General features: G+C 29.4%; 3 protein-coding genes across 3 annotated transcripts; 1 reads left to right on the forward strand and 2 right to left on the reverse strand.

Moving 5' to 3' along the window:
* The first annotated feature begins 1904 nt into the window (after positions 1–1904).
* Positions 1905–5855, forward strand: LOC123703517 (probable pseudouridine-5'-phosphatase). Its single transcript, XM_045651561.1, has 4 exons — positions 1905–2217; positions 2393–2611; positions 3325–3557; positions 4096–5855. The coding sequence occupies exons 1-4, from the start codon at positions 2103–2105 to the stop codon at positions 4273–4275; spliced, it is 747 nt and encodes a 248-aa protein (XP_045507517.1). The 5' UTR covers positions 1905–2102; the 3' UTR covers positions 4276–5855.
* Positions 5856–5878: 23 nt separating this feature from the next.
* Positions 5879–7437, reverse strand: LOC123703525 (NADH dehydrogenase [ubiquinone] 1 alpha subcomplex subunit 2). Its single transcript, XM_045651573.1, has 3 exons — positions 7260–7437; positions 7051–7157; positions 5879–6009 (listed from the first exon to the last, which is right to left on the reverse strand). The coding sequence occupies exons 1-3, from the start codon at positions 7340–7342 to the stop codon at positions 5927–5929; spliced, it is 273 nt and encodes a 90-aa protein (XP_045507529.1). The 5' UTR covers positions 7343–7437; the 3' UTR covers positions 5879–5926.
* A 1260-nt stretch (positions 7438–8697) lies between these two features.
* On the reverse strand, positions 8698–12389 carry LOC123703868 (DCN1-like protein 1). The gene is made up of 3 exons (XM_045652055.1): positions 12286–12389; positions 11552–12151; positions 8698–9839 (listed from the first exon to the last, which is right to left on the reverse strand). Exons 1-3 carry the CDS (start codon positions 12373–12375, stop codon positions 9645–9647), a joined length of 885 nt encoding a protein of 294 aa, XP_045508011.1. The 5' UTR covers positions 12376–12389; the 3' UTR covers positions 8698–9644.
* Positions 12390–12546: the final 157 nt, after the last annotated feature.

The raw sequence follows: 12546 nt of genomic DNA on the forward strand, positions 1-12546 counted from the left end.
TTACTTCGATGCGTCGCGTGAATATCTTTGGTGAATATGCTGAAAACGTCAACTGTCAACCCTATTTATTAACGCGTAAATTATTCATTTATAGTGAATTCAAATAAAATAAGAAATAGCTATTAATTAAGTTAATTGATCATGTATTATTTTAAAGTAATTACGTCAGTAAAAAGATATTCCTCATCAAACGAAACATAGAATATAAATTACACAGTATGAAATGTTTAAATTTTGGGGTAAATTAAACATTAGAAATAGCAGTAACGGTATTTTAATTTAATTGTTAAAGTTAATTGTATTGAATTACTCATTATGAAACTATAAAATAAGGATTCCTCAAAAGACCTTGAATCTGAAAGACATTCAATCAAGAAGCTTATATCTAATACACTGGAGATTTCGGTATGAACATTGACGTGTAACAAGAAAATATTGCCCAGTTCATGTTTTTTATCACTTTCACACCTAACTTGGTATTGCCACTGTTAATACGAAGTTTTCCCAAGGCTACTATGGATGCTGTAATATTCTGTACAAAAGGTTAGTTTTTGTACATGAGTTTGTTGATAAATTGCCAAAAACGTCATTCAGAAGCATTGTTGGATGAGACAATTATTATTTATGCTAAATAAAATAAGTATCTGAACCAATTATTAAAAAGCGATACTCCCTGCTTATGGGTAGTCACCATAATAAAATTGTAGCAACTCTCACTTTGTCAATATGGCATGTGTGTCAAAAAAATTGCGTCGATTCGAATATTTAAGTTAATATTGTTGCTTATTTAATGAATATTTTCCGAATATAAAGAATGCATTGTATTGTGCAAAATTGCAGAAGTGTTTGGACACCAAATTCTGGCATAGAATTTCACAGGCAAGTGTATATTTACGTTATTTACAATATTCCTCAATACTCCAGCATTGACCTGTTTAGAATCATTTCAATGGCAAAAATTGTCTAATTAAGCATCATTTTAGTAAGCAGTCATGTTAAATTTGTTATTTCCCCAATACTTTATCATTTTTCAACAAGTTTTCAATAAACAAATTTAACAAGTAAGGTAACCATGATGACGAGTTTTTATGGATAGCGAGGAGAATATATTGTAATAACAATATTATGATGAAAATTTAGAACACCATTTAAAAGATTGTTACTAGTAATGAAACAACACACGACATCGGTATTGCACTCACATGTAGTTATAAGATTGTAAATTTTTACATTGAAATTTATACTTTTTTAACTTGTGCCCATCAAGATTACTGAGGATTACGACCCAGAAAAAAATACCTTTTGAAAAATAAACTTTGTAAAGTTAGCTGAAATTTGTGCAAGGCCGCTATAAATTTTCTTTGATGATTTTGGATTGAAATTGACCCGTCGAAGCAACGCGTTTAAAAAGAAGATCTGAGTAGCTTACAATTTGGTAAACAGCATCTGATGCAAAACACAACTTTTCTCTATTTACAAAGGATGTTAATGCTATATATCGGTTCATATCCAAGCTTTGTAGCCAAAAGTTATTTAAAACTATCATTCTATACCAATTAAAATTGTATGTACCTATAAAGTATGACCATAATATTATAATATAAATACTGTTAAAAATATACCTATGTCGTTATTATTTATAGACCATGATTTTTAGTTTTTTCTATTTTGAAAAATCCTGAATTTACAAACCAACGTGGTCACTCAACAGAAAGAGACAAAAAACATGACTGACGTCATTCTAGGTCATATTTTCTTGTTACAAGTTAATGGTCATAGTGCAATCTCCAGTGTATTAGATATAAGCTTCTTGCATTCAATGTAAAGTACTGTTTTGTTTATGGTTTTTGTTTGACATTGTCACTTACATTGTCAACTGTCAAGATTGAATTTGAAGGTGTCTGAAGGTGTCAACTTTTAGGCCTTTGGAACTTTTTTCGTACTTTTGAGTTGACTTTAAATTATATTATAATTATTATAAATAGCTTTAACATAAATTTTATTCATATCACTGTGTAGCTAAGTACGTATAAGTCGCCCGTTAGAAACATTATTGATAGTTTCATTCAGCAAAACGTTTACATAATACTTTCGGCATAGAAATGAGGATTTTTCTTTTAAAAACTGTGTCGGATACGATCGGAAGGCGATTTTTATCAACTAAAAATGTAAGGAAAGTTACCCATTGCATCTTTGATATGGACGGCTTGTTATTAGGTGAGTTAAATAACATTTTTTTATTCGACCTTTTTCATTGCTGTCAATGTTATTGTCCTGTGTGCTGAAGGTTATATTTACATTATAATATGATAATGTTATTCAATGAAATACTGAAAGTGCGCATGTGAATCTCATTTACACATTTAATGTATAATGCTAATAACTATTTCAGATACTGAGTTGGTGTATAAAAAGATGATAACGCAGTTATGTGCTAAATACGGACATGAATACACTGATGAACTCATGATGAAGGTGCTGGGGGGGACTGAACAGCGTCTATCGGAAATTCTATGCAAAGAGCTGAAACTGCCAGTAACTCCAAAAGAGTTTAGGGACGAATTACTTGTGATGGGAGACACTATGCTGGCAAACGCACCATTATTAGATGGTTTGTTTATTTCTATTTATATAAAATACTTTATTTAATATACCTCATGCAACTAAAGTTGTAAGTTCAATAATTGATAAAACTGTAAGCCAAAATTAATTAAAATCCTTACTATTGCTTAGATGGAAGACACAAATGTTCATATTTTTTTAATATTCACATTAAGAGATTGAATTTCATTATTTAATACAACTGCAAATAGTTATACTTCCCATAATTTTCCTTAAAAAGTCCAATGTCCATGTAAAAAAGCCCTTAAAAAATATTAGCTCAATTATTCCAAATCATAGAATCTAAATTCATATAGTTTTATTTCATTTATCAATTTATTCTATCTATTTCATTCCATATAATCATTTGATAATATTATCTTATCTAATGATATATTTGTATTGGTTTGGCATTACATAACAAATATGCAATGATGATATTTAAGCGGCCGTACAGGGGCAGCTCGAGCTGTTAACAGCTGAGCAACATACACTTGAGCGGTCAATCGTTGACGGACGGTCTGGACTGAAGATTAATACATATTCTATGACCCACTTTCAATTTTTAATTGAATAGATATGCAAATATCATTTCACCATACAGATAAAAAAGTAAAAACTAGGTTTTTAGATCAAACCTCTGCTAAAATAAAAATTACAATAGAAGTGTGTGTTGTGTGTGTGTGAGTGATCTCCTATAGCTTCGTTTTGTTTATATTACAGGAGCTGAAAGGCTAATCCGACACTTACACGAAACTAAAGTACCTTTTGCATTAGCAACATCGTCAAGTGATAGATCAGTGAAAACAAAAATAGCAAGCTACAAGGAACTATTCAGTTATTTCAATCATATGGTCATGGGGAGTACGGATAAGGAAGTCAAGTTTGGGAAGCCGAACCCTGATATATTTTTAGTGGCTGCATCACGGTTCCCTGATAAACCTGAACCTAGCAAGGTAAGATTTTTACGGTTTTATATTTTTTGCTAATATTGTGGTAGAATGTTCTTTCAATAGAAATGTCTTCATAATTAAAATTTTGATTTATAGAATTTGATGTGTAATATAGAATAAAGGAATATTGATAAAAAAACATTTATTTGGATTCAAAAAAAATTTTTGCGTTATTGAATATCTATAACTAAAAAATTTATATTTGAAAAGGCGAAAGTTTAATTGCATAAGAACAATCCTCATATTAATCTTATTGCATAAGAAATCTCATGATAATGTTGTATGCCAATTGGTGTAGTTGCCAAAATATCCAATCATAGACAAGTATATTTTTTATTAAATAGAGTTTGAAGTATTTTTTTTAACACCTAATCATTCAAGTATTTGCTGTCAACTTATTTAGGAGTTTGGTGTTACAATTATGAAAAAAAAAATTACATTGCAAGTTATTTAGATTTTTTTTTTGGGTTTTAATTGAATCTTTCATCTTCTACAGTTAATGTCTTAAAATTTTTTATACTCATGTCTGTGTGTTTTTCAGTGTTTAGTCTTCGAAGATTCACCGCACGGCGTAACAGCAGGGATTTCAGCTGGCATGCAAGTAGTAATGGTACCAGACCCACATTTAGACAAAAGACTGACAACCCACGCGACAATAGTGTTGCCAACGCTAGCAAAATTCCAACCAGAAATATTTGGGTTGCCAGCGTTCAAGTCGTAACTAGTAAGACGTACTTGTATAATATTGTAGTATTAGCTGTGAAGTATTTAGTATAGAGCTGTTTATTGTCTTCCAGGTTTTGTATTCAAATGTATTTTTTTTTATAAATGTTGTGAATAATTTTGAAAAGTTTTGACATACTGTACTGTAAACATTTAACATACTGTAAACGCATACAAATTTACAGTATATAAAATGTGTAACACAAGATAGAATTCAATTTATAAGTTAAGTTAAAATATCTAATTGTGATTCAGTTTTTTAAGCTGTGTTCAATTACTTACTAACATATCTAAAATGACCAGTTAGAAAGCCAATGTCTTGTAAGTTATACTTGTATACGTAGTATATTATTATTAGTCTGTGGTTATACATTATAAGTGAAACTTAATTGCAGAAATTTTGCTGCAGTTTTTATTACCTATACTAGAATCTGCCGTATATCAGTAAATTAATAAAAGGTTGACCATTATGTAAACGGGTAGATTATTAAAATAGTCATTGATGGTTAGAAATACATAATAATATGTAACAGTTTGAGTTGATTTAGAATGAATATGTATTGATTTGTATTTAATCCATTTATGTCCCGAATAAATCAAAAATTGTGTTTTTACTTGTGGAATATGATCTCATCACTTATTATTGTAAACTAATACATAGTCTTATTTCATATGAAGATTGAAATATCCAACTATGAAAATCTAAGATATTTATTAAAACCATACACAATATTGTTATCTATGTAAATGTATTAAATCAAAATCAATAATATTTAAAAGTATATCACAACTGTGGTATAATATGGGTAGTGCTTAAAATACCTAAAAATATTTATCCTTATGTGCCAACACATAGCTAAATGTTAGCCCATATATGACCATAATGTAATATTATAATTAAAAAAGTGTATAAAAGTTATTAGTGCTTTGAGAATAATTAATATATTGAAATGTGGCGAATTAGCCACATTTTAGTTCAGTTTCTTTTTTGTCTTAAAAGTTGAATCATGCCCTTTTTAACGTCTAAATTGTGTGAGCGTTAGCGTGCCGTTTTTGAAGATATGTTGTGTTGGTAACCTATCTACACCTTTTTACTTATAATATCATTGCCATAATGTAGGTAATTTTACCTTATACATGGTGTTTTTAAGCATGTTATGACTCCAACATATTTTTTTTACTTTAAGCATCTTTTTTTAATAATAATTTGCTGCCATATAAAAATGTTTAAGAACAACATAATGTTCTTTAATCTAAAGCATATCAGTCATAATGTATATTTTAGCTTTAATAAAATTTTTGATGTGCATATAGCGATTTTTTTTAATCAATATTTTTGATGTGACAGATATAATTGTAAAATAATAATTTCGTAGCAAATATTAACAATTTTATCAAAGCATGGACTTATTATCAGATTTACTAAATCATTGCACATTACATTTTCTGTATGTTTTAAAATAACAAATGTGTTTTATTATATTTTGCCATACAATATCCAGGGTAGATAAAGATACATATTTGTATCTTTCTTTAGACTTTAAGCTATTCAAGTATGTGCTAGTTCTACTGTGTTTTATGTGCAAATAAAAGAAAAAATATAATAATCTATTTTTTATTTAATAACAATAATTCTAATAAAAACATAATCACTTCACAAGCTGTTTAAGTGCAGAAAAGACATCACTGGCCGACAAATTTGTTAGAGGCATGCTTTGTTCTACTCCTTTCTCTGAAAAAAAGCAAAAATTAGTTTAAAAGTTAAAAATTAAAATAAATCCTTGTTATTAAAATAAATACTAAATACAGACTAATAAACAATCATGTTATTTTTAAATTCCAATAATACCTAGTTAAAATTTCAAATTCAAATAGGTAACTAAACCTTTTTACACGCTTTATATTAGCTTCACCTGTATGTTTGTAACCGACTTCTTTGGGCGCGATTTTGACCCACTTTAAACGGCCAGATTTCGTTCAAACTTTGTAGATTTATTGAGGACCAATGACAATACACTTATTTGATAAAATTTTCTATTTTTTAGTTCGGTTTTCTATAAAAAGCGTGTTTTTTAGTTTTTTTTAACTATTATTATTATTTAAATAATTAAATATACACTAGTCTACTTCTCTGTTATAAATATTCTATGTTACTAGAAACTGTCAAATAAATTTCAAACTTCTACTAAAATTTGTAAAAACAAACTTAAATGCGGCACAGTTTATATATAATGCCCAAAACCTGAGCACTGGATAAACCACACAAGGATTCACTTGCTTCGCAACCTCTTTCTGAAAATTTAGATTGTATTTGTAGACCAACTTCTTGGTACTATCATTAATTATTTATTTAACACTTTATTGTGCAATAAACCAAGTACATAAAATAACAATTTTACAATAAACAAAAACACAAAGAGCGGTGCTATCACTGCAGTGTTTTCTGATAAACAACCAAGGCAGAAAGGCAAAGAAACGAGATATTATATTGATAAATAAAATATATCATTATTTATTGTATAATAAAAATTTTACTTATTCATTATTCGAGGGTTTCTTAGTAATACTTTCTAAAAATCTGAGACTTCAAGGTAGATCATCTTTAAGGAATCTAATGCATTTACATAGACAGAAAAAAGGACACTTCAATTATTTAGAGTATCACAAGCATGATTTATCGTGTATAAATAATTACCTGCTCTTTTGAGTTTAATTTTAATAAGTTGATACAATCATTATTTGTTTAAATTCAATAAGACTGCATTAAACTTACCGTAACGAGCCCAAATGCGCGGTTGGATCCCATTGCATTCACGAATCAATATGGGGAAATTAGGATTCTGTTTCTTAATATTTACATAGTTCTTCTGAATAAATTCTCTGTAAATTAAAGTAATATTTATAATAATTTTTAATGCAAAAAAGACAGGTTAGAGATGTTTATGTAATAGCTCTATTTAATAAAGTTATTATTGTTTTTACCTTACGCCAGCTGATTGTGCGCTTGTTTGGCACAAGTGAATCCTTAGCTCTTTAAGACTTCCACCCAGACGGACTGCAGCCATGGCTATTTATTTTAGGATCGAATAAAGGAAAATTAAATTCACCAAAAGCACAAAATTTTCAAGAATTGCTATCAATGTCTAATTGACAGTTCAAACTTCAAAACAATCTATTGACAATGACAATTGACATATAGGTACGTTGTTTTTTTTAGTGTAAAAATAATTTACTACGAATGGGTACCATAGACTATACATATTATTAATTATATTTTACTAGAGAATTAATAGGTATAATATACATGACATACCTAGTTAGCCTAGTTACTAGGAAGTAGGAACATGGAGATTTTTCAGTACCTACTAGATCCTTGGAGCTAGGTAATGAAAAATTTCCTTCAACAAATCCTCATTATACCTACTATACTAGATAGCACTTTAATTATTGTTTATGTAAAGTCATTAAAATATCATCTTTATTATTATAACTAAGTATTATGTATTAAATTCTTTAATAATTTATCTACACATATCTCGAAAGTGTAAATTACGATTTAACGAGTTAATAAATTAGCCTTAATGTAATAATATTAATAATCCGAGTAGATTCCAAAATATATAATAATATTTTTGATTTTTATTTATGTAATAGATTTCCGCCCGCGTTTTCAAAGAAAAACTCGCATAGTTCCCGTTCCCGTGGGATTTCCGGGATAAAACCTATCCTATGTGTTAATCCAAGTTATTACACTCTATATTATGTGTGCTAAATTTCATATATGTAATTGTAATCGGTTCAGTAGTATTTGCGTGAAAGAGTAACAAACACACACACATCCTCAGTAACTTTCGCATTTATAATAAAGAATATTAGTTAGAGGATTTCAACTTGCCTCAAGATATAGTTTTCAGCTAATTTAGTAGATGAGATATTTAAATTAGCTCCAAATCTTCAAGAATAATAATATTATCAATGATATGGTTCGTTTATAGCCATTACAGCGAATCAAATCGAGATAATTTGTCATGTAATAATTTTTTCATTATTAGGAGATAATAATAATATTTTAAAAGCAGGAGTCTTACACCAGGTCACCAAGTGCCTGCCGTAGGTACTTTAACCGTTACAGCAGCCCACTGTACGTTCGTAGGAAACCATCTACTCTGTTTAAATAGCAACTCGAAACGAACTTTTTTTTTAACATTAAAAAAAATATTTGGTACAAAAAATTACACGTGTTATAGGGGGGAGGGGCCTAAAAAATGCCAAAAAAAATATTGTTTAAGAAGGAGGAAGGAGAAAATATGATTCAGTAATCATTGTCTATGAATAAAGGGTTTTATTTTGTAAACACTTATTTAATAAAGCCGATTATAACTTCTCACTCCCCTCCCCATATAAAAATAAAAAGCAACCAGTCTTTTATTTAACAATTTATTTCAATTAATACTCCATACATCAATTTTATCTTTTGTACATTTAACTAAGTACCAAACTCGATATTACTCTAAAAGCTGATTCCCCTAACATTATAATAATGTTAACATTTTAAAATTAACACTTCAAAAAACCAGCAAACAGTAATTTAGTACAAAATGTCGCTATTGTTTAATATGTGTTCATATTGTAACATTATTTTACGAATATTTAGAATAAAACAAGGCTCATGAATTTTAACAATTATTATTATTATTAAATGTCATTTAGAATTTTTACTAAGTTATCATACAATAAAGACAATAAAGAAGTTATCATTGCACTGAACATAAGCAGGTTATAAAAATATATTTCTATTTGGGCAATTAAATTAGGCATTAAAAATAATTGAAATCACAACAAATTAAAAAATTAGACATTCAACATTACTCTCCTGACTGTTAAATAAAAAAGTGAAGGAAATACTAAACTTTAATTGTAATAAAAAAGAAAAATTAATATCATTATTATATATACATATTTACATCTTAATTTAAAATCTTCACAGATTAGTTACACTATCAGTAACGAGATTAAAATCTTTTGAAAAATTCGAAAAATCACCTACTATATAAAGTGAAAAACGAAAACTTCAAGCTAAGTATTTGAACTGATTTATCGGATCTAGTCAATTGTCTAACGGACGAAAGTTGGAGGCTATGTACACTCTTGTGAACTCGTGCTAGAGGAAGCATCGACATTACACGGTCAGCTACATAAGTCGAAAACGATGATTATTGCGATCCATTCGACCGTGCATAGCTCGAGACTGTACAGAACGAAGCATGACAATAGCGAACAAATGTATGAACAGAAACGCCTGACTAAGCTTCTTCTAGTTTCCGTAATGTGTGTCGTTGCTTCGTTCTGCCGTCGGTAAAGTATCAGCTAGCCAGACGCCGGCTCTAGAGCTTTGACCCCATCCGCGGTTAGTTCATTCTTTTGACACCACTCTACAAAGTCATCAATGAGAACCGGCCAGGCTCCTTCTGCGTCATAATTGCTCATTCCATCGTCTATTTGTGTTGCAAAATCTAATAATAAGTTCCAGGTGTCTTTTGGTATAGATCTTTTATGATGCTCCTGAAAATATAAAAATAGTTTTTAGATGTTTGGAGCATTGGATCATTGGGGTTTTCAATTAGTTATTCATACCCATGCAGATTGAAAAAAAAAAAAATAGTGCATGTATCCACGTAAGAAGTGAAACTTCTTTATGACCTTATTTTTCAAAAAATAATTTACTATATGCAACTTTACAGAAATACGTCGAATCACGCGTGGTAGGGAAAAGAAAAAGATGGCGCGTAACGGAAAAATATCACGCGTAACGAAAAAATGTTACACTTAATTTTTTTCCAACCCCGATAAAGAAGTTTCACTTCAAAAAATATGTAAGAATAAATGCAGTAAAGGGAAATTTGCTGTTAAGAAAACAGTAATTCATGGTCAAAGAGTCAACAATCATTAAAATATGTAATACAGAAATTATTGTAAGGTGGGGAAAGTGCTTGTGCATATATCTATATTATGGAGTTAAGGATACCAGTCACATTTAGATAATATCTTTTATGGTAAGTAAAAGAGAATTGAGTGAAAAATATACTACCTACCTGAATTGTCATATTTCAAAATTCTACCTGATTTTACCTGAATAACTTCCCGATTTTTCAACTGAATTTCAAAGTATAGAAGTTTTGTATAATAGATAAAACATTAAATTAAATTTATTGATTGATTTGTTACTGACAACAAAAAGGAATCTTTTAGATTGGTCAAGTAGTTTCAGAGTTGAATCATAAGAACTCATTTCTTCCAATTGAATCTTTCCTTTTTATATTTTTACAGTTGCATGTATGACTCATTGTATTCACAGAAATTTCATATGATGTCAGTAAAAATTAGCACCATTTAAAAGTTTGATAGATTTCTCTTTTTATTTGTTTCAAATATATTACCTACCTGATTCCTGTTTAATTTACATTAGAATTAAATATTAAGCTATTGCATAGCTTCTACCGCGGGCCTTGAGTGCGGGGACCGAATCCAGAAATTCCGTAACGAAAAAAACCTCACGCTCCCCATTCCAAAGGGCACGGAGGTGTGGCTTGAAGGCATGCTATGCAAAAGCTTTACCGCGGCAGTCCCCGAGTGCCACACATGTTTTTTATATAATTTATTTGTCATATTATAGGTACTAGTTTTTCAAAAAAATTGTATATGACTAATGTAATAGATATTAGTCAGATATTGAATGATTTCATCAAATTCTATTGATTTTATATATTTATTTATATGATATTTTTATGAATAAATCTATACTAATATTATAAAGCTGAAGAGTTTGTTTGTTTGTTTGATTGAACGCGCTAATCTCTGGAACTACTGGACCGATTTGAAAAATTCTTTCAGTTTTCAATAGTTCATGTATCGAGGAAGGCTATAGGCTATATATCATCACGCTATGATCAACATGAGAGGAGCCACGGGGGTGAAACCGCGCGGAACAGCTAATATGGTATAAAAGAGCAAATACAAGATAATTCAAAAGGAAATTCAAACAATAATGCACAATCTTTATCTACACATATCAATTGTTTTATGTAAACTAAATTCCCACATTATCTGCATGTTTATATTCATTCAATATCATATTTGCAAGTTGTCTTTATCTTTTGAGTTTATGATATACATTTATAGTAGGTTAATCCTCTCTCTTTGATAATAGACTCTGTTAAATAAATAAATGGCAAGTGACATTTTTAAATAAATAAATAAATTAAAAACATACATACCGTGAGAAATTTACACCACGCGTCGAGGAACTTAAATCTCCCACGGAGCACAATATTCCAATAAGCTATCGCCATGTCTAATTCCAATCCTTTTTGACCCGGATTTTTCGCATAGTTGAAAGTAAAGTGATAGAAATCTTTAAATTTATTTGGGTCTTTAATTTCTGTTTCCAGTGTCGGTAATTTCGCTTTTAATTTATCTATACTATCAACACTGAGTTCTATAAGCCCTGTTGTGAATTCCTCTTTCGTGAACTCGCATTGCACAGCAGCTTTACACTTCCAAGCTATAATTAGGATTAAAATTGACTCAGGACTTAAATTTAGGTCTTCTAGGAACTTCATAACACCGTCAACAGTAATTTTATCGTTCTCTTGCTGGTCTCTGTACTTATTGAATAACTGTTCAACTTTTTTCCTATCCACTAACGCTTTTGAAGAGTCTTTGTAGTACGCATCTGGATTTTGAAAATAATTGTCACTAGCCAAGTCCAATTTCCAATCATTTTGCGAAAGGCAAAATATTGCCGTACTCTCCGTTGTTTGCGTGAAAGCGACAAATTTTTTCACTTTATCTCTCTGTGATGATTTTAATTTATTCTGAAAAGAAAACGCAGTAATGTCATAACCTTAGTTTTATGCTTAGCTGTCAAATAAAATTTGCTTATTGGAAAAGTTATATGCTGAGTATTGAAAATAATATGATAATTCATTCATAAAATATGTTTACAAACCATTTTTGCAAAACTTTTTTTATTATTGTCTAAAACTTTCACCAAATTCGCTATTGTTTCGACATCGGAACTAAATGAAATAACAACCATAGACTCTTTTTTAATATTTTTAATTTACAAATGGCGACCATAAGCTATGGCTTTTGAACTTATATGTATAAAACAATTACTTATTATTTTATAATATTTTAATAGCAAATCTATATCAGAAATTTAAACAAACGAGTTGAAAATAGTATGACTATTATCATTATTAAATGA

Source organism: Colias croceus, chromosome 2 (assembly GCF_905220415.1).
Source record: "Colias croceus chromosome 2, ilColCroc2.1".
Taxonomy (NCBI): domain Eukaryota; kingdom Metazoa; phylum Arthropoda; class Insecta; order Lepidoptera; family Pieridae; genus Colias; species Colias croceus.